Below are 23,009 nucleotides of genomic sequence, written 5' to 3'. Positions count from 1 at the left end.
TGTAGACTTACAAGATGACTTAGTCTCCATTGAAAAATAGATTCAGACTGAATTATTTGAACTTTATATGCTTTGCATCTTGGTCATCTGCCTAGACCCCAGTCACTGGAAAAATTTTACAGACATCTGTGGGCCTTGTGTTAAAAAGTATACTCTGCAGATTACTTCCTTACTGCCACAATTTCTTAACTTCTGCTTGCTTTTATATGCTTATGTGTAATAGTTCTGTATTTGAGGTGGAAAAAAGGGTTGGTTCTACTATTTAAGATGTGCTTGTTTTGACTTAGTATCAATATCTATAGTCCTGTCATTTCAGGACCATCCAGATCAAAGATTTCCACATTATTGACTTTCCTCTATTTTTTGCCTTATAATTCACAAACTTATTTATGTGATCATTTTGGAAGATACTAACATGTTTTCTTTCAAACTGTAGGCCTAGAGAACATTTGTCTATTTTATATATTTTATATTCCCCTATCTTTCATTGTAGATTCATATACATCCTGCACAGCTATCCAGTATTTGCATTGTGTTCACAACCATCATGACTGTTCAGAAACTTACTGTAATACATTATTACAAATTGGCCTTGTCTATCATGTTGTTATTTAAGTGCAATTTTTTGCAAATCTTTAAATATAATTCCAGATACCCATTCTGTGCTGGAATATTCCCACTTAGATGCCAGACACATATGTGGAAAACCATTACAAATATAAGAAATAAAATCCAGAATTCTCCCAACATCACTATGTGATACTCAGCCTATTAAAAATGGGTATGACAGGTCAAGAACTATCACAGCATCAATAAACCCACTGTCACCATGCTATTAACATGAGCTCTCCATTTTAAATGGGGAAGCCTACTCATTCATTTTAGATTTGAAAACTCACAATGGAGGAAAGGTTTGAAGTTGAATACAGACCTGCAATTTGTAATTGTCTCCCATATTCATGTTAAGGAATTGTAAATTCTTTTAACTTAGAAGTTTAAAGGCTCAGAATATTTATTTTGCTATCAGTACAACTAACAGTGAATGTGCTCATTCTATATGCCTGCAGTCAGAAAAAGAAGAGCATCAGAATCCAAACTGTTATCCAGATTAAATTCTTTTTATCTGAGTTAACTTCCAGGTTTTCCATCAAAATGCAAGCTTCGTTGTGCTTTCTTAATGTTAGACCTGAACAGCTTTGTCATGACTAACCTCATTAAATGAGCAGGAGCAAAGTAACATTTCTATGGAAACCTGGAGAAGGCTCCTCCTTCTGGCTTAGAAGTGCTTTTTATTTGAATGAACGGGAGATTCCTATGGCATGGTAACAGTAAGGACAAGTGTAACATTACAAAGACCTAAATTACATGAAAAGCGACTAAGCTTGATCCAAATTGTAAGCCTAACATTAATACGTGAAGCTTAAATGGCTTTCCTGTTGCCATATCTTAAAAGAATGAAAGCAAACACTAAGAACTTCGTGTGTTTCATGACTTTCTATAGTACTAAGAAAATCATAAGTCCTTAGCAAATAAGTTACAATAATTAGCGGAATTCTGTAATAAATGAACATTTAGTTAGCAGTTTCACAGGTCATAGAAGTTTAAAAAGAAGTTGGCAAAACAGAAAAAGGAGGTTGATCAGACAGTACTTATAATGTGTGTTGTTTAACCCAATCCTAAGCAAAGTAGTATAGAAAGTACTCATAAACAGCTGACTAATTTTTTTTTTTGTCCTGAATGACTTAAAAACCAATGTATAGAAAAATTCTTTGGGTTAAAGTGTCATTTGAACTTTTTGCTTTCTAACAGTATTCCTATCAGTAAGGGATAAGGAACAATGCATAATGAGATTTGATTTCCATTTAACATATTTAGAAATCTCAGATGCGGCTTTATTACGTTTTTCATCAAACCAAAAATAAACCAACACCAGAGACATAACAAAATTCTCAGCAAATTTTATTTAAATATTCGTTTCCAGATGGTCTCTATTATATGAAGGCAAGTCATGCATGAATCAATAGATTTACTATGCTTAATATGTTTATTTACTTAGTATTTTTTTAATTAATTTACTTTTTGTGGATTTTTAGGACAATTGCAAAGCTGTGGTTGTTTTATAGCACATTTTATTGCTGAAGTTTCTTTGTATCAATAATGAACAAGTGGAACGGGCAGTTAATTTTAAGTAAAAATAAATACATGGGGTTTTGAATGTGTAACTTCTCTGTCAATTGACACAACAAAATCATGTTCAGATTTTCAGCAGTTCAGAAGATAAATGTATGTAACCCTTTCAATATAAAAAGGATATTTTAAATATTTTTTAAAAACAGAATAAGTCCTCAATAGATTTAATTTCGTATTCAAATTACTTGACTTCTTATTTACTAATTTTTGTAGCAACTTTCATGTGGCAGTTACATTAAAAAGTAACCACACTTTAGATCATACTTTAAGTTTTTTGGGTTTTTCCCCTTTTGTCACTTGAATACCAAATGATAAGTCTATAGGATGCTATTTTTCAAAAGCTACATCATTTCACAAACAGAGGCATTTCTTCTCCTGCTGGTATTTCAAGAATAAGAGCAAAGCAAACAGCTGTAGTAAGGTGTCTGTGGTCTAAATAAGGGTTCAAAAGAAATAGTTCTTGTTCTTTTTATTGTTGTTTTCAGAGAGAGGAGGGGTTTGTCAGCAGATCCCAAACAGCTAAATGAAATTACTGATGCTCCAAATGAGAACTTTCTGACATGACTTGGTCCTAACAAGTCCCTTACCTGTCTCCAGGCCACCAGCATGGCTATAGTTGTCAGCAGCAGCATGTTACAATCAAACATTTGTGCTCAGCCTTGTTTAAGTGACAATGTCGCAAGGCCTTTAACAATAGTGAACTGAATGATTTATTACAAGCCTGCTTATGAGTTGCATAGTTCAATGATTTATCTTCATAAAATGCAAGTGACAGCCTCTACTATGCATCAGAATGTTGTTAACCCAAGTAAAGTATGATGCAAAGATAGTATGTTTTCATGATTTATTGGCTGTGGATCCTGTAATTACTAATTATTCATATGACAGACCACCTAATGCATAAAATGCAATGAAAAACTGCAATGAAAAATTATTATGGCAGTGAAGTTCAAGTTCGTATCAAAAAGAAATTTTACAGTGAGGAGTGAAATGACATTTTCTGACCCTAAAAAAAAAAATATTTATACTTCCATTAATAATTTTTGATCAAAGCTGCAGAAAGGCAAAAGAAAAAAATCTACTATGTTCTAGCATCTCTCTTTTCTGTTGTAGTCGCAGTTGTGAGCTAAAAATCAATTACATTATTAAAAGATGAGTGGACAAAAAAATAATTTGGAAAAGCACATCTCAGTTATTGATAATTCCTGAAGTAGTACTTTATTCTTAATATCTGTTCTAGTTTGAACTAAAGTAGAAACAATTTTCTAACTTTTCACCTGAGCCTCGTTTAAGTAACTTCATTTTCTGAAAGTTAGCTACATTTTTCAGACACTGTCTGTCTCTAGAAGTGAGAATGCTTACAATCTATGATTACAATCAAAGTAACCTGGCATTTTTATGGAAAAAAGGCCATTGTTTATATTTATCCCCATATAGACCAAGGCCATCCTTGAGCTGGTAGAAGTCAAAATTGGTAAGTCAAAAGGGTGAAAAAGGTTCACACCTGCAGGGAGGAGCAGACAGGACAGGTGACCCCAAACTGACTCACAAAGTATTCCGTTCCATGCACATCATACTTGGTTCATACATATGTTCACAAGGGTCAGGCCCTCTTCTTTGGTGGCTGGCATCTCTAAGGACCTTGCCCATCCTTCTGCCACATGACCCTGAATCTGTGCATTTCTGAATCAGTTCCTCTGAATCCAGGTCTTGTCTGCCACTGAGTCCAGCCCTGGTCTCTTCCCCGTGCCAGCTCTGCGGCATCTGTGGTGACACACAGTCATCAGGGGGGTTGATTTTGTATATATTTTGTTATTTTGTTTTTAATATTATTTTCCTTTTATTATTATTATTATTATTGTTGTTGTTGTTATTATTATTATTATTATTGTTATTACTGTTTCTTTAAAACTGTTTTAGTTTCAAACTCACAAATCTTTCTCTCTTTTCCCTTTCCCCTTTCCTGGGGTGAGGATTGGGTTCACTGTGGCTTGCATTTAGCTGCTGACCAGGCTAGGAGGAGGCTAAACCATGACAGTATCGGATGCTGATTACTGATAAACATTTAGACTGTACTGTAAATTTCCTAATCTTTACCAGATTTCTGTAATCTTCCTTTATTTTTTTTTTCCTGGTATAATTTACTTCTTTACTTGCCTACTAGAATAAGAAAAAAATAAAATATGAAGATACTTGTGACATAAAAAGCAATAATCCAGTGGCTACTATAACTATCTGGTTGGTAAAGAACTTAAATAAACTTTTGAAATGTGTATTGGCACTCCACTTCACTGTAATAGACTGTTGAGCTATTAGAATCTATCATTATTCCCCCTAAAAGGAAACAGAACAGAAAACAAACTTCCTATCTATGAACAACTCTCACACTTGAGTTTAAATCTTCAGCTTAAGAGTCTTCTATAAAAACATAAAACCAACAATACCTGTTCTACTAACTGCTAGTCCTTCTACTTATGCAAAGATCAATGCAAATGCAAGATCAGAGTTGTGTCGCATGTCACAAAGTATTTCTAACAGTAGCAGTGGCATAATTGTGGCCTTCAGTGATGGTGATTCCAGTTTCTCTTAAAGTCAAGGTTCAATTACCTCCAAGACTAAGGTACCTCTGGTGATTTTGCAAACCTGAGTGACATTCTTGCCTTATATACACATGCAACTTCCATTAACTCTAAGGGTAATTGCACATATTATGCTATTGGATGTCTTTTTCTTTTCAGTACATACGTTGTACAATGGATCTCTAATTACTGATCAGACTCTACCTTAACAGGTGCAAGCATTTAGAAGCATTTTCTTAATTGCATTCTGTGTGCAAACTACCAACTACTAAGGCCTGATCTTATGAAGAAATACTCTCTTGTGTCATAATAATAATAGGTGAATTTCTTTCTCATTGTGAACATCAGTCTCTCTGTTTTACGAAGATCTGCTGTTTCAATTTAGCTACACATAGAACATAATTGGACAAATTTAACACCGTAGTTGGTTGATTCACTTTGCTAGGTCCTTCTGGTGTGCCCACTTTAAGGAAAAGGCGTATCTACCCATATTTGCTGTCCTAACTCAGGATCGCATCACACACTTAAACCTGTAAAATACAAAAAGTAGCATTGATAAGTATTATCTCAGGCAGTTTTTCAAAGTATTTATATTTCTGAAAAATATGTAAGTATATATTTAAATCCAAAGCAGAAAATTATTTTCAATTCCGGAGATATCTATGCTTTATACATGTGTAGAGGAATACCTCTTCAAAATAACTGCTATGTATAGTTTTTTGTAGCGTAGCAGATGATGTTAGTATGTTGCTTTTGTTTTTGACAATGATTATGTTAGATGAGCATTAGAAATTAATGATTAAAGGACAGTACTTTATGTCAGAATTGTGAGGACCACAAAGAGATATAATAGGCACTTTATGGATAAGAACAAGGCAATTTTACGTACAAGACAGGGAATGCAGGATTCATCGTTTTCCTAGCTATGCCTTTTTTTCTAAATGTTTTACTTCCATTATGAATTTTTCCATTAAGTAGGGTTTTAAGGGGATTGTACCATGACTGAAATTTAGAAAGTATTATGAAAATACAGTTTTTCTACTCATACATGGTAGAGGGACAAGAACTGAATAAAAGTCAAAGTTACAAAGCAAAAGAATGGACAGCTCAGTTAAACAAATTTACTTCAAGCTCAAGAGGCATTAATTTAATGCAGGTTGATTCCCTCAATGTCAGAACATATTCAGTAATTAAGAGTGGGTACAGCATACATAAATTGAGTTGGGAGCAAATTCTTCTGTAATGAAATCTAGCGATTGTGACTGGAAAAAGCTACTGCCTCTCCATTATAATGATTTTGATCATGGGAGGCTGGTGGGTGTAAAAGATTCTGCAGCTCATGTAAGCCAGCTCCCTGAAAATGTAGGGGTTTTCCTTATGGCTGGCCTAAATTCTCAGCTGGAGTGAATGCCTCCAGATTCAGGACTTTAGCAGAGGTTTTTACTTAGATCACTGTTATAATTACCTCTCCAGTGGCATGAATCCCAGCTGAACAACCTGCAGCTTAAGTATAAGGACATACAGTATCTGTGTGGATATTTAGTATATTTATTTTGTATTTGAGGCACAATTTTAAAGTTATATTGTTAATATCACAATTTCAGATCCCTTAATCCCTCTGTTACTAACTAGTAGATACAGGTGTTACATGCTTGTGAGGCACACATCATGTGTTTCTCATGCCAGCTTTCCCAGTGTCCTACCAGTCACATTGACAAGGCTGTTCTTTTCCTGGCTCTCGTCCGTTACAGTTGGTGGATTGAGTCTGGATTTCAAAGTTAGCACTTCTAGCACCCAGCACCGTAGCAGTGTTAAGCTCTAGTCTTACTGCTGTGCCAAATGATCCACCGCTGGGCGGTGACCTGCCTTTCCTCTCTCATCGGGTGTGGGCTGGAGTCATTCCTCATTTCCCATGAGTTTGGGGAACCTTACTGAAATTCAGGGTTCATCTGACGCTGTTGAAATAGCAGCAAAATGAGGCAATGTATATTTAAAGAACAGACAGTTTGATACCTTTTCAAAGGTATAAGGTTTAGTTGTTTAAACCACACTTTCCCCTTTGAGTACCTCTCGCTCAAGGTGCAGATGAGAGGAAATTCTGCCATATTGGCAGGGAAACAGAGGGGCTGGAGACATTTCTAGTTCCTTTGCCTCTTAGAACTTCTTTTATGCTGAAAGTTTGCTTTCAATAGGTACTTCCTTCTAAATGAATGCATGAAATATGCATTTAAAATCTAGGGCAGAGTTCATGGACAGAGTCAGAGTACACACTTTCTGCTGAATTTCTTCTTGACTTCGAGGTATAACTTGCATTGTCCAAGAGCAGTCCGTGAACGACAATATTCAGTAAAATGCAAAGCATTTTAATTATGCTTTTATCGTTTTCTTAGAAAACCACTGCTTAAGGTCCAAATATTTTTATTGTGGTTTCCTTTCAGACAGAGCATATTCTATTACATTTTTTCATGTGTACCTGCTGCTGTGCTCTTAACAAAGAAAACATGATGTTTAAAGAAAAAATCTTTTTAGTTAATGGAATGGATCATTTGAAGTGATCATTGTTTTAAGACTTTGCTCTGATTCACTAAGAACTTTATTCTTTTTTTTTTTTCTTCTTTTTATGTTGGCTTTTCTGCCAGCAAATATGTGCAAAACTTGGGGCAAATACAATCTTCTCAGGGTAGGGAAATGCCACTTGAACTTCTACCAGTAGGTCTAATACCCCACAGAATGCTATGGTGGGGTGGTGTTTTATTTTTTTCCTTAAGGCTTTCAATAGAAGAGGCTAAGTTTTTTCAAATAATAATCCTAATGTCCTCAACAAATGCTTTCAACATTCTGGACCTGGCTATGCCTGCAGTAGCAAGCAGTGCAGCACAGCAGGAATGTATCTGCAGAGCAGGACAGTTTATGCTGAGACCTGAATATCCATACAATGTCGTTTGCACACTTCACACTGAAACACTTTAGTTTAGATTTAGTTTCATCTGAAGGAAATGCAGTTCCACAGGTTTTGAGACTAATAATAATACAAAGCAAGGTACACTAGGTGAGACAACTGTGACATTTGCTTTATACATGCACTCCAGCAACAAACTAAAAACTAAGTGTAGTTTACACGTAAACCTATACCAACAACTCTGTAGGTGTCTGGCTCATGCACAAAACTGCCTTCTGCTGCACTGAGCTCACTGCTTTCGTTTATGGCTGCAGAACCAGTCTAGACAAGAGAACTGGTCCATCCTCAAAGTGTCACTAGTAGGGTCTCAAACACAGCATGGAAACTCAGTCAAAGAAAAGCAGTCTTCATATCACAGAATCACAGTATGGTAGGGGCTGAAAGAGACCTCTGGATATCATCCAGTCCACCATCCCTGCTAAAGCAAGTTCACTTAGAGCAGGTTGCACAGGAATCTGTCCATGTAGGTTTTGAATGTCTCCTGAAAAGGAGACTCCACAACCTCCCTGGTCTGCCTGTCCCAGTGCTGTCACCCTGATAGTAAAGAAGCTTTTCCTCATGTTGAGGTGGAACTTCAGGTGCTCCAGGTTTTGTCTGTTTCCCCTTGTCCTGTTGCTCCTTTAGATATTTATAAGCATTGATAAGATCCTCCACAGAGCTCTGTCTACTTCTTGCAGTGAAGTATTCCAAGTTTAAGAACAAATGATTTAATGTAGTTTGAGTTTAATGAAAAATAGATCAAAAAGAAAGAATAATTGATTGGTCATTGTAAGATTGTGTCTACTTATAACATTTTTTCTGATGGAGAGCAGTGGGTTTGCTTTTTCTATAGTTCATGCTTCTGTGACAGAAGAAGGGGCTCAGTTAAATCCTTGAAAAAAGTGCCGTATCATATTTAGAAGAAAAGTGCAATGTTTCCACTATTTATTACATAAGGCATCGGTACAATGAAGATAAAATAATAAAAAGTATTTTTGTATAATAGGATTAAGACGTGAGGAGGGCTGCTATGTTAATTCACTTTCAGAGCATCTTGTGCCTGCAGCTTTGTATAGCTTCTAAACAGCAGCAAAATGGAAGTGTTACAGGTGCTGATTTAAAAGTATTGACAAATGAACAAGAGAAATCTACTTTAGGGTACCACAAGTAAGGTGCTAAAGCTCAGTCGCCTCTTCCCCCATCATATGCTTCAAGCTATCAATAATGTCTTGATGACTACTAGAAAAAGTGTGTCCAAAGACTTGTTTGGATGTCTGAGTCATATTTAGGTCCTAAATTGTCAGAATACTTAATGATGTGCATGGCTTTTATACCCTTGAGTGATCTGCTACTTATAGCATGCTTTTAAATATCCCTCTTAATTCAGAGCCATCACTAGGAAGCTTGTCTCAGGGATTTCAACGTCAAAATTACGTTTGATTTTTGGTCAGAAAATGTCAATTTACCTTCGGTCACTTGGAAGTTTTTTCTGCTTTCTCTCTAAGCTTTTTCCTACCAATGTAGCCCTACACATCAAGTTCTGTTTTATATGTAATTAGATATTCTGTTAAAGCCAAAATAGGTGTCCAAGTTGGGCATCTGTGAAAAAAATCTAGGGAAATAAGAGTTAGTCTACGCTCCTTTTCTCTGAATGCTTCAGCGTTACAAAATTAAAAGTTGCACATATGTTCTCCTACCCTTTCTGGAGTATGTAGCTACTTTATTTTTTTCTATTATTTATCCAGCATCAATGTGCAAAACTATTTCTATCATACTTTTCTAGGTATCTGAACTTGTTTAGGTCATAGGTAAGAAAAATCAAAGAAGGTTACACGCTGTATTCTTTTCACAATTTAGGCATCTAAATAATAAATATACATTAAATATTATAAATATTTGCAGTGATACAGAAGAGTTTCAAATTCAAAAAGCCCCCCCCCCAAAAATGCTAAAATAGTATATCTAATATGGATAGATCTGACAGAATAATAGTGAAAACCCAAATATCTTTAATTTTCATAAGACAAGAAGGAATGTTCTGGTTAGCTCATTTAGATCAAAATATTAAGATACTGAGCATAGAGAAAGAATAATAATTCAGTGCAGAATGGTATCTGGCAGATGACCGTGAAAATTATAAAATTAAGTTAAAGCTTTATGAATGTAATGCTTTTTCAACAAAAAAAAAAAAAAAAAAGAAGAAGAAAAAAGAAGTATAAAATCTTTTCTAAAAAACTCTGGAGGTGTGTTTTGTATGTAATGCGCATGTTAGATAAAGAGTAGCTAAATTACCGGTTTCAGCAATGTTTATTGAAACTATTTGAAACTTAAGTATGGATCAGGTTTGCATTAGCATGCTTGTACTTTTAAGTAAAGAAAGTTATTTGTGTTCTATATACCCTTAAAGATGCAGATAACTGTTTTAAAGTCTAAAAGATTAGGATCTATTGTCTGAATGTGGGCCACAATGCTGTATAGTAATTGTATTGGTGTTAGTTACAAAACAGATAAAGCTAGATGCTGGTCTGGAGAGACTTTTGAGGAAGTTAGGAATAGTGATGCTAAGTAATTGATGTGCAGCCATAGTCTGTTTCTTAGTAAAGATCAGTTGTGGAGCCTTTCATTGAGGTGACTGCCACTAAGCACATAAAAAATCCTATGCAATTCCGGGGTACGAAATTGCATTACTAGAGTCAATATTTTCTGACTTAACATGGACTGGAGTACAGGAAGAAGGCAGTTGAAAAAGGTGTTATTTGTTCATTAACAATGGCATCCTTTCTGCAAGCTGAAATGCACAAAGAGATTCCAGTTTCCAGATGTGTATATAGACAGAGATGAAAAACCTTGCACATGAAAAGCTAAAATTGTTTCAGCAGTTGCACGAGATTCTACAGGGTCTAAGCTTAGATTTTGCAAAACATTCTTTTTTCTGTCATTCAGTCTTTCATATTGCTACATTAATTTTCAGCTAAAGACAGAAAAAAAATGTTGCAAGTTTGGCCCTTATTTGCCAGGTTTATGGTCCACTTCATTGAATAACTTTGAACGTTACGAGTTTGTAGCATTGTAGTTGCATGTATTTGTTGTATTTTCAGTGTACTGCACAACAGTATAGGTTACAGAAATATGAAAATTACATACTTTGGTTGGGTTTTTTTAAATTCATCCTATATATATGAAGCCAGAGTTTTTCTTTTAGCATTAACCTGGAGAAAAAACTCAATATAAATAAAGTATTATTGAAGGACAAAATTTTAGCATGTATCCAACTTACTCATCCTAACAAAGAACCCCTAGCTTAAACATCAGGAGAAAATTTGTCATAACTATTTTCTTTTTGTTGGAGAATAGGGTTTTCCATCATTAAAATTCATTCAAAGACTGCATTTGTCACTGTCTTAGCTTACTGATCACCTAGATAGCTGAAAAATGAATAAAACTAGAGCTGAAAAGAACTTTTCTGAATCATAAGTCCTAAATGTGATTATATAGTCAGATAGCTTATTCCATAAAATATCTAAAATATTACCGTAGGAAAAGCTGTATGTTTGTTTTTCCAGTTTCAAAATACAATTAGCTAAACACAGAAAGGCACAGCTCTCGTAATTACATCCTAGTGTCCTGGTGATATTTTTTCTCATTGAATATTAATAGTGTATATTGCTGTATGCTTGAACACAGCTGAATGTTTCAAACTCAACGTTGTCGTCTTGTTTTCTTACAGTGACAAATATTTGTGCAAAGTTGTACTGAATTAGTGAGGGACTAGACAGGAATAGCAACTACGACACCATCCTCAGATGAAACTTGATACTGGCTAGCTAAAGTGAAAGCAGTTACAAACACTCCTCTCCCTCTGCCTTCAGCCTCAGACAGGATGGGTCTTGCTATTGGCAGGGAAACTTTGACTGGACTTCTGGATTCCTGGATTACAGGGAATCCACATAGTCATTGCTGAATACCCATGAAAACCTCCTTGTTTCCAGCACCTCTGAGGCTTGTTCATGTGTCTGCTCCCTGTTCTGCTCTTAAGTCTCCCCATCCTGAGTACCGAGGGCTTCAGCTCCTAGTAAGAATTTACAAGAAACTACAATATAAAATATTTACTACAACACTAGGAACTGAAGACCAGCATGCAGCCTTACATTGTTTCCGTACTTCATAGAGTGCTAATTATACTATTCTTTCCCTAATTTATTCTGAAACATTTTAACTGAATTTTGGGTTACAGTCCTGTATCCAAATTACAATGAAGTTTTGTTCTGATTTAGTAGGTGTTACGTTGTTGACCTCAGAAGAATTTCATCCATATGTTTCAGCAGACATACTCATTAAATAGCCACTGCATGGGTCAGTACCTTCTACAGGAAGATTTGATCTCAGAAGATTAACTGTAGATGAATTTGAGATTTTTGCTGCTATGGTTTTCTTCAAGGCAAAATTTAACCACATGTTATCTTTCAAGTTCTCCATTATGTATTAAATGCTTGTGCTTTTTTGGTGTTCATTAACCTAGTCTTTCTTCCATGTCTGTAATAAGCAAAACATCTGTTTCTTCTTGTTGTATCTACCTCAAGAGTCCTGCTTCTAAAATAATGTTATTTAAATAGAAATCCTAGATAGGGAGAATACATTCATTAATATATTTAATTTGCACATGAAACCAGCTTTTCTACAACTCAATGGGGAATTGATGGTTGCAGCAGTATGGGTTGGGTTTTTTTCTTAATTTGTATATCATAAAATTACGGTAAAAAAGAAGAATGCAATTAATTATTAAAGAACAATATTCTACTCTGAAGTCTTGGTTTACAGGAAGGTCTTAGTTAAGCTTGACTTTTTAAGTGCAAGCAGAAATAATTCCTCAATGTACATGAGGCACTTAAAAAATATTCAATAAAAATAGGTCATGCAACTGTACAAACTTATCCCCATGGGAGAACATATAATGTATCTCAATAATTTAAGTGACTGGAACAGAGCATTATCACATTAAGAAAGAAAGGCTGACACTGCTGCCTCTAAACCACATGTAAATAAGAAGTAGATAAAATCAGTTCCAGAGATAAAAGGTGCTCCTAGTTAAGGCCATTGGGGAGCAGAGTTTTGTAAAGACAATAGTGAGTACTTGCTGAGTGCCAGTGAGCAATCCTCATTAGCATTCATAGGTTAACTCCACAGAAAAATGTAGCAGTAAAAAAGTTTTCTAAGCAAACATAAAAATGCACTTGATTTTTTGTGGCAACCTTGAGCCAGAACAGTTGGAATATTATTGTCATGCTGTAAAGTTCCATAAGGATGGCTAATACTTGTAGCTCAGAAGAAGGCAGCTTTAACTTGTGATCATTTTGTAGTCAATATAGTGAAGAGTTCATAAAGCAGAGGCAGTGTGAACTTTCAGGAACCAACAGGAACAATGACAACTTGTGAGAATAAATAATTTTAATACAGGCAAAATACAAGTGCTTTTCAACCATGTATCTAGCAAGCAGCTTACAGATGGCAGTGTATCCTCTTAGTATATTCTGCTAAAAGCTGCACACACAAAGAGAATGCACAGAATTAGTTTTTGCTGGAAACCTGCAGCTCTCCTCATGCTCTGATTTCCACTCAATCTGTTCAGCAGATCCATCTGCTTTGCTGATCCATCTTTTTTCGGTCTACTTCTCTCCCTGAGGCATTGCAATGTTGGTTTTCAGTGTGGTGCTAGCGAGCTTGAGGTGTTTTTCCCTTCCTACACACAGGTAGAGCATAACACGGGTACTGGCTAGAAGTAACTGCACACTTCTTAGACTAGCACATCGCACAACATTTTCACTTGCTAATTCAGCAGATGGCATCACTTGTTTCCATGTTTTGAGAAATAATATTTGGGGACTTTCCAGGATGTGCAGAAATTCATATAAAGTTGGACAAATAATTCCCACCCCTCCCCCCCAGAACAAAAAAAAAAAAAGTATAGAGTGATTCCAGTTCACAAATTGGTTGTGATGGGAATGATGGCTTTCTTCCCTCCCCCCTCCCTCCCCCAAGTATTTAGGCTATTTATTCAGCAAGAAGTTGAATTGAGTTAATTTCTCTTTTTTTTTTACATGTCATGCTTCCTAAAATTCGAAGCTGAACTCTCTGATAAAGATTAGTCAGGGAGTAAAGCATGCAGCACTAAATAGCTACACAGTCTGTATTCGTGGTTCCAGTCCCAGCTCTAGTGTTATTTAAAGCATGTCATACAAGAACAACTTGGGTACTGCGAGACTAATTTATACAATGTGTACAGAGCAGACTAAAGTATGCAGTCAAAAAATAAAGATTAAAATAACTTTAGTATTTTGCATCTCTTGCCATATTAAATTTAAAACATTTTTCTCATTAGTAAGAATAGTATATTCAAGAGGTGAGGATGGCAAACTAAGGCTTATTACAAGGAATACAGTGAGCTTCCAATTTCACGGCATAATCATGTGTCTTTAGCTCCAACAGTTGCAGTGGGTTGGCCTTGGCCATGGGCAAACCCTCCCCTAGCTACTCTCTCACCCCCCATCAGAACAAGAAGAGAAAACATAACTGAGACGTTCTTGGAGCAAGATAAAAACAGGAGAATCACATACCAATTACATGCACAAGCAAAATAGGCTCCATTTGAGAAAAAATAATTTAATTTATTGCCAGTTAAAATAGATTTAGGTAGTGGGAAACACAGGCAATCATTAAAACAACACCTTATCCTACTCTTTCTGCTCAGCTCAACTTCAGTTCATCACACCCAAGTTCTCTACCTCCCACTCTGGAGCAACACTGCAGAGATGCTGTGGGGTGGCCAGTCCATGCCAGACCCAGGGAAATCTCTCTGGCTCTGGTGGTGGCCAGACGCCACTCTCCACCCACTCCATAATACCTACCTCATCCTCGCCACTCTCCACCCACTCCATAATACCTACCTCATCCTCGCTCTCCCTTCAGGGCTGGCAGGGCAGTTCATCATACTTTTTCCCTCCCTGCTCTCTGCCAGGTACTGATTTACCCTTCCACAGCTGGACTTTCCCAAAGTGCCTGCCTGTGGCGGCTGGGCTGGGCTGTGCCCACTGGATGCACCTGCACCTGGTAAAGTTTTCTTTGTGTGTTTGGCTCTAATTCTGTTTAAATTAGCTAGAAAGTTTTGTCGGTTTGGTGAATGATCTCTAACAGTACTAAGAAAGAACAGCAGTGGCCTTGAAGTTTACCGCTGCAAAAGCTGCATTTGCATTGTATGAACATCAGATGTCACTGCAAAGTCAGTTCAGGAACAAGAGAAAACCAGTAGCATTTTGGATGCTCGTGGCAGGTGGACATGTTTGGAGGAACCTCCTGGAGGTGTTCCATTTCCCTAGATACAGTTTGTCAAGGTGCAAAAGCTCATCCTTTAATATGATAGGAATGGTGGTGCAAGGCAGGCTGATGCTTTCTTGCCTAATGTCGTGTTATTCTTTGGCTTCTGCACTGTCCCTCTTTCCAGATAGTGCTTTATACATGCCTCCTTCTGGACTCACTGTCGAACAGCTCATGCTACCATTTTCACCTTTCATGTCTTAGTAGCCAAGTTTTAACTTTGTCCAGAAGTCTAATCATTATTACTCAGTTCAATGCAATACTGAATACCTTGACAAAAGAATCAACTCAATTTTTCAATGTTAGGTCTTCTCAAGCTAGAAAATTGGGGTTTTAAGTGTTTTCTGATAAACTTCAATTTTAGTAACATGTGCTGTAACGATTTTGGTTTGGAACTTGCTAAAAAGGTGCATCTTTTTTTCCTTTCTGAGCTTATTATCAGTAGAAATTCATTTCATCTGGGTTGTAATTCTGTGTTTTCCTGTTTCTTCTTTGTCAAATGTAATGAAAATGAAAAAAAGAGCTTTTAAACGGAAAGGAAACTTTTCTTATATTTAGCATATTAGTCTTATCCATTTTACACTAGATTGAACAAGTTTTGGTGGAAACATTTCTTACTGATACATTTTTTTAAGAGGCTTCTGCCACTTTTATTCAACCTAATGAATATTACAAGAATATTCCAAGGTATAAAACTCCACATGATCTTGCATGTTAAACATGTGGAAGCAGTGGGAAAACAAATAATTGAATGTTTACGTATATCTGCTTGCCATTAATATTATTCTTTTTTCAGAGAAAAATTATTTTGAATATTTTGAAAGTTTACCTTCCATTGTACTTGGGCTGATATTGTGCACGTCTCTTAATTTAGAAACAACTTATTGCATTGGTTTGTGTTTTGTTTAGGCAAATGGCATTTTGCTAAGATGGCGTGGCACCTTTGTCTAGGTGGAGAAAACTTCACTTGTAAGAGGTTCTATAATTTGGAATTTGCTTTTACTAGAGTGTTTGCTACAAAACTGGCTGACCCAACATAACCTGCCTTCACAGTAATGACCAGAACAAACTAGTACTGTACTTTTTCACAGTTCTTCAATGGCACCTTAGCATGCCAGGCAAGCTGACTTCCTGCCAGCTGCTGGAAAAATTGTAAGAAGTATATAGATTCTGTTTTTTTAAAAAAATCTAAATTAGTGACCGTATCCATCTGCCTTCCTGCTGTCAGTACTGGGAGGATGGTCTTTACTTAAGGTTGTTTTGTGGCAGATCCTTACTGGTTTTGCAGTGCCTCTGTGACTAGCCCCACATCCCGATGACAGGATCAGCTGCGAACTCACCTTTCACATGAGCCTTTCTCCCACGCATTTTTCCTTTTCCTTTTTCTTGGAAATATCTAGCTTTTGATAAAGGTAGCAATCGTGAGCATAATGTGCCTTTTTGAGCTGTTACTCACTATGGTTAAACAGATTAATCAAAATCTTTTCATTTTGAAATTGATTATAATAACTGTTAAGATATATTCTTTGTTAGTAAAATGTAGAATATGGCACTTTGATGGGAAAGTTGAGTGATAATATCTGTAATTTATATGGTTATACCTGACAGCATGGGTATTTTGGTAGTTTTAAGACTTGTATTTATGAGATAATGTTATTTTTTCAGTAACAGTTCCTTTTACAACAATGCCTTGTCGTCACACTGAAATGATTTCATTTCTGCAATAAACTTCATTAAACTTTACATAATGAGCCTGGGACAGAGTCACACAAAACACTTAAACACATTGATACTGGAGTAAGTAAAATGTTCCAATGTTTTTTGTTCTTCATAGGCTCTGGTCTCAACGACGGGCAGTGGCATGAAGTCCGATTCCTTGCTAAGGAAAATTTTGCTGTCCTCACAATTGATGGAGATGAAGCTTCAGCTGTCCGAACAAACAGCCCTCTACAAGTTAAGACTGGAAAGAAATATTTCTTTGGAGGTAAAAAAATATCAGATATCTGCTTAAAGTGCTGTTGTTTTTTAATCTGTGTAATAGAAGAAGCGAAGCTCAGGATGTACTCAATTTGTGTGTATCTTAATGTGGCTAAGCTGTGCTGCTCAGCAAAAAGTAAGATACTAAACTTAATTTCACTTTTCAGATTTACATCTCTCATCCAGAGAACCCAGAGAAGTTCTTTTCAAGAGTTTATCTAACTTGGAATGATTATTCTGATTTTCTCTGGACATTTTAGAGATTATTCTCTGAAAGAGGAAATTTCCCTTGGTGGTTTACTTAAATGAACCAAGAAGAGAGATACTTAGCTTTTGAAGTTTGGATCCTGAAGACAAAAAAATATTATTGTTCAGGATAGGTCTTAAACTTTTGCTGATATCTGTCATTATTGTGGGTAATTATGAAGCTGTCTTAAATCAAAGCCTTAGGTAGTTTAGTATTTCTGTCTTTTGACAGTCCATGTAGTAAAGGAAATTTTGCAAACTGTAGCTTGAATATTTATTCCTCTCGTGCTTCTGTGTTAGCATTTATGAAATTTAAGAAAGACCATCTAAACTGTTGGATTTTTAGAATATATATCTAAATTTCTATATTAAAAAGCCTATGTAAGATGTCATTAATATTTTTGAGACAATACTGTCTTACAGAGGAAGGCAATTAAGGGTTTTTAAAGTCAAGTATAAGTATTATTTGTCATACAGCTAGCCAGGGTTTTTTGAAAATGTCCAATTTAGTGATGACTTCAGTCTTTGTTCAAGCAGAATTCTCAGTGAGCTCAAATGCTAAGATCAAAAAAGAGTTGTAAGTTGTACTTTTGGAGTGTCCTACATGTTTCAGGTTGCATATGAAAGCTTCAGGCAGAGAACACAAATTTTAAAAGTAGAATCTATCTGTGCTGAAAACTGACTTTTTTTCAAAATTATAAGATGCATATCTAATAAAAATAAAATATAAATGTGACACTATAAATAGTTGTAACATTAACCAAATGATAGCAAAGTTAGTGGCATATGAAGTACCATAAACACAAAGAGAAAAAATCCTTTCAAGGTTGTTCTGATTTCATTATCGCCTATCAGTGGAATCATTAAAAATACATGTGGAAATTAGTGTTTAAATAACGTTGCAAAACTAATATATAGTTAATTAAAAATAGATTCTAATCCTGAAGATACTGATGACACACACTTTCAGGAAACATTGTGGCAAAGATAACACAGCCTAAGACAAATATTACGAAGATAAAGTTGATCTGTCACAAGAGTCAGACTTCTTGTTGCTGCAACATGCATATTTTCCAGTATCCCTAGTTCAGTTTGAAATATTCTTTAGCATCTTGCCTCAAGTAAGAGTTATAGAATAGCTAGTTGCTATGTGTTTTGTCAACAAAACACCCTACCTTGTTTGTCAGAACAATCTGAGACATTCTCATTAAATGACTTTATTAAGAACACATAAGAGAAAATGGAAAGAAATGCTGTGCATAATGCATACAATGTTAAATTCGGTTAATTTTCATAGATAAAATTCCAAGAAAATTATTACATTTCTGGAGAGAGCTTGATCGATTTCTTCTGAAATGTCTTTTATCTCTGACTCCTTTGTTGTGAGGGACAGATGTCTAGCTTCTCCAGGTAGTTTTTACACTGTTCCTCACTCAAAATACAGGTTGATTTGTTGTCATTTCAGTTGGATTCTGAAATCTGCTTGACATCTAACTATTGACCTGTACTTAATAGTTCCATCTTACTTCCATAAAAAAAGTGTTCATGTAGATATTGTTCTAGTGGGATATGAAAGTCAATCAGGAATTCCCTGAAGTGTCATTCCCACATCTGTTCACTCAAATACATGGTCCCCTCGCATAAGCTGTGGTTTTTTTTGTTTTACTTGTTGTCTTTTATAATCTGAAAGGTCTTCTAGAGGTGTCTGAAAAGAATACAGTGTTCTAACCTTCATGTCCAATTTTCTATCAAAATAAGAACTATGTGTTTTTTGCAACACTGTACTTTTGCATTGTAACTGTTCCAAGCTGTAAACCTGGATATGATTTATTTCTGAGTTGGATCTAAGGAAGTTTTTTATTTTAGTATGCCCCTACATTAATATTGTGCTATATATAAATGTTAGTTATTTTATTATGTATATCTGTTAATTAGAGATTATTGCATCTGATCTCTACATTCATGATCTGCTTCTTATAAACTGAAAGTATTTTTTCATTCTATTCCCTCTATATCTGTGTGTTCCTCCTTATTTTTCTTTATAAGCATCCCAGGTAATGGCTTTTAATAAATAATACTTGCAAGGAGAGAATGTAGAGATGAGAATAGTTGGGAACTTCAAATATTTGCACCACTTGGTAATTGTCATCAAAGAAGATGTTTTCATCAGTTTTATTAGGAGTAAGTTCAGATAAGAAATTATAAAATACTTCTTTTCCTGCAAATATGCATAGTTGGTTAGGAAAAGGACAACTGCCTCTTGAATTCAGATAATTGTTGTGTTTTTTTGCAAGCTGCTAAATGGCTAGCAAAATCATAAATTCTTTAGTTATAATAAATTTTAAATGTGAAAAAGATTGCTTTGGTAGAGATCGTAAATGATCGGTTTTAAAGATAGTAATGTTATGGTATTCAACCCATCTCACTGCTATATTTCTTTACCTTACAAAATACTGAGAAAGTTCAGTCAATTTAATTTGTGTTTGGAGGCTTTGTACAACATTTCTAGAAGGCTCTGAACACATTTACTCTTCTGATTTAAATTTTCCCATGTCATCTTTTAAAGAGATACCACATGTATGCAAACATTTTGGTTGTCAGGCTTTTCCTTTCCCTGATTTCAGTGTGTCTCTTCATATTTGGGTTTTTCTGTGTCAGCATACAAATATAAGCTATAGGTAATGGTGTTGTATGTGCTAAAGAAAAGATTTAAAAGTTGCATTTCAGCACTGCAGTACAATATTTTCTCAAAAATATATTGGAGAACTTAAAGAGAAAAGTAATTACTAAAAAATGGATAATGCCTCAAAGTATTAAGGCAGACACTAGATGGACCTTTTTCTGTGAAAATAACTGCAGCTTTTACTGTAATAGAAGTACCACACATTTGTATGTAAATTTTCAAGATAGAGTTTATTTTTCAAAAAAAAAAGATAATTTTCATGTATTGGGGTCATTACTTTGCACTGGAAATATCCCATTATATTAGATTTATAATAAAATAGACAATCTATCAAAACAGGGAATGGATTACAGACTGAGTGGGCAAGAAGAACACTAATATGCCAAATGTAATGATAAAACATTGCAGACAATTCAGGGGTATCAAGCTGACTTTCGCAGATAGGTTCGCAGTAATGTCTGAAAAATCTTTTATTTTACTCACTGTATTTTGATTAGAATTTGGTTATGATTTTGTCCAGTATAAACTACATAAATAATAACAATCATTCTGAGATATTTTTCATTTTTTGAGAAGCCAGACCTGACTGACACTCTCTTAGATTCCCTCAAAACCAGTTCCTAAATACATTCTGGCTATTCCTTATATTATTCATTAATTTGAATAGTAATGTTTGTCATTGAAAACCAAAGCCAGATTTTTACGACATGAATAATATTTGATTAAAGGAGATGTGGAAATCAGAATCTTTTGAAACTTCTGTCCATAGAAATAACTTTTCTAGTTTTGAAAAATCGTAAGTAAATCATAAATCATAAGAGGTTTCTTTATTTCTGTCTGAGAATAAGTGATGTTCAGTGCTTCTCCTGTACTGTCTCCCAGCACTACTGAGATCCTCCCAAAGGACAGAAGAAGTGATGTTTTATTCAAGCCTAAGAGTTAGGAGGAGCTGTGTTAAGATTAGGTTTTTCTGTAGATTGTGTGAATGTGTGCTGGTGTATGTGAGAGAGTGGGTGCTAATTGCCTATTACCCTTCTATATAACTGTTCTTCTCTCCCCACTGGTTTTATTTTCCTTCTCTTTCTCATTTTGAATTTGGGTTTTTGGAAAGAAGTGAACTTTCTTTCCCTTCTAAGCTCTAGAGAATGATGTTTCTTTGTTGTTTCCAATTATCTGCATAAAACAAAAAAGCAGAACAGAGAAAGTGAATCACAGAGTGAAAATGAGTCCATTAACCTCATTTGCGCTGTTGGAGATAAGAGGCTTTTGTGAGATGTCCTAAGCTTGGACAAAACCATCTAATAGCTGCCTAGTGCCCAGAGGAAATGTTTGATTAGAGAAGTAATTTTGAGTTGTTTCTATTTTGCAACATTTCTTTTTAATTCTCCTTTTCACTGGCTTAAGAATGGGAGAGTTTGAGTGAAAAATGTTCACTGAAAAAAACCAAAGATATGCAGCGTCTGTCAATCCACTGCATGCTTCTGTTCTGACAAGCAAAGATGAATGGACTATGCAGTAAGTTTCCTACAGGACACCAGTCTATGGCATATACTTTTCTTACTATATAACTGTACAAAATGCACTCCACATGGAGTCTTGTTTCTGGACTAGAATTCCTTTGTTTCTTGTAGTCGTGTTGGTCTAAAATCCCACATAATTAGAGGTGAAGGAAGGAGGAGGGAGGTCAGAAGAAACAGAATACCTGCCTCTTTTTCACACATGCTGGGCTCTTCCATGTGTCATTCTTCCTTTCTTAAAACCTGTCATCTATAAAAAAAAACTTTGAGTGTTGTGCCTATATTTTTAACTTACGTGTTGTTATCATTGTGCGAATAGGTCATTAACAACTATTACAGTCGTGGTCAGACTTCCTAGGTAGTATCACTGGGATTTCAAAAGTACTCAGAGTATCACAATTGCAAGTATTATCAGATAGAAAGGGGCACGGGACATTTTGTAGATCAAAATTGAGTTATTAGATGTTGCATGACAAACAAACAGAACATAAACAATGGCAACTCAGGTTATCTGTTATAATATCTAATAAAGGAAACTAAAGTCCCTGCTGACATCATTTTCAAGCCTGCAACTTCTCACATCTCCATAAGTAACAATAATGTTAAGTTGTATTTGCATTTCTGCATTTTTATTAGATTTTTAATATGTCAAGTCTTCAGTTTTGGTGCCCACTTGTTTCTTTTTCTTGTATGACCATGAGACATGGTCAAATTTGCATGTCTTGTGTAAAAGGTGCTTTCACTGTGATTTGAAATCTTTCTCTTCATGGTCTCAGCTCTGCTGTAAGCTCCAATAAAAATCATGAGGAGAACACAAAGAAAATTTCAAAATAACTCAGAGTATAATGTGATTTTGTATATCTTCAGCATTTATATTCAGCAATCCTCCCAGGGCAGTCCTAAGAAATAATGATAAGCACAAGAAATGGAAATAAAAGAACTGGAATGTATTGTATTTTTTAGTCACCCTCATGCTTTGGATTGTTAAATCCAGAATGTTTATAAGCCAATAGATGAGCTAAGAATGTAGATGTGCAGAATGTATGAACCTGACCAAAGCAAGGAAGCTGTTGTGTAGTAAGTAAAAGAAAACCCAGATGATGTCAGGCAATTACAAGCACCCAAGGCTCTCTCTGCCTTTCTGCTATTTGATACGATTCAAACTCTTTATTATCTCATCTGCTTTTTTCCTACTATCAACAATGAAGCACAGCTGAATTCACACTCCTTTTATACAACTGACAGAACTGAAGAAATTTATAAATGTTGCCCATTAACTTTGAATTTTGCACTTTTTTCATCGTGTTTAAAGTTTTGGTTTTTTGTATTTCGTTGAGATAATGTGAATGTTAGACAAATAAATCAAATAAGGGTGATAGTCTGTGAATAATTTTCAGTAATGTGAGTAGTATTGTTAGTGATGCAAATCCACCAATATGTTTTATACAACAGTACAGCAGGAATGCTGGGTTAGATTGATCTTCCAAAGGAAAACAAGTGCAGGTAGAAAG

General features: G+C 35.4%; 1 protein-coding gene across 1 annotated transcript in view; it reads left to right on the top strand.

Moving 5' to 3' along the window:
* The window catches only part of CNTNAP2 (contactin associated protein 2), a 1,069,322-nt gene that overhangs the window by 585,299 nt on the left and 461,014 nt on the right, over positions 1-23,009 (top strand). Inside the window, exon 9 of the mRNA XM_009568467.2 lies at positions 16,910-17,059. Coding sequence (XP_009566762.1) covers positions 16,910-17,059 — 150 coding nt within the window. The remainder of the gene's footprint in view (positions 1-16,909; positions 17,060-23,009) is intronic.

Source organism: Cuculus canorus, chromosome 2, assembly GCF_017976375.1.
Source record: "Cuculus canorus isolate bCucCan1 chromosome 2, bCucCan1.pri, whole genome shotgun sequence".
Classification (NCBI taxonomy): Eukaryota; Metazoa; Chordata; class Aves; order Cuculiformes; family Cuculidae; genus Cuculus; species Cuculus canorus.
Note: the sequence above shows the minus strand (reverse complement) of the source record. Positions and strands in the feature narration are given on the sequence as shown.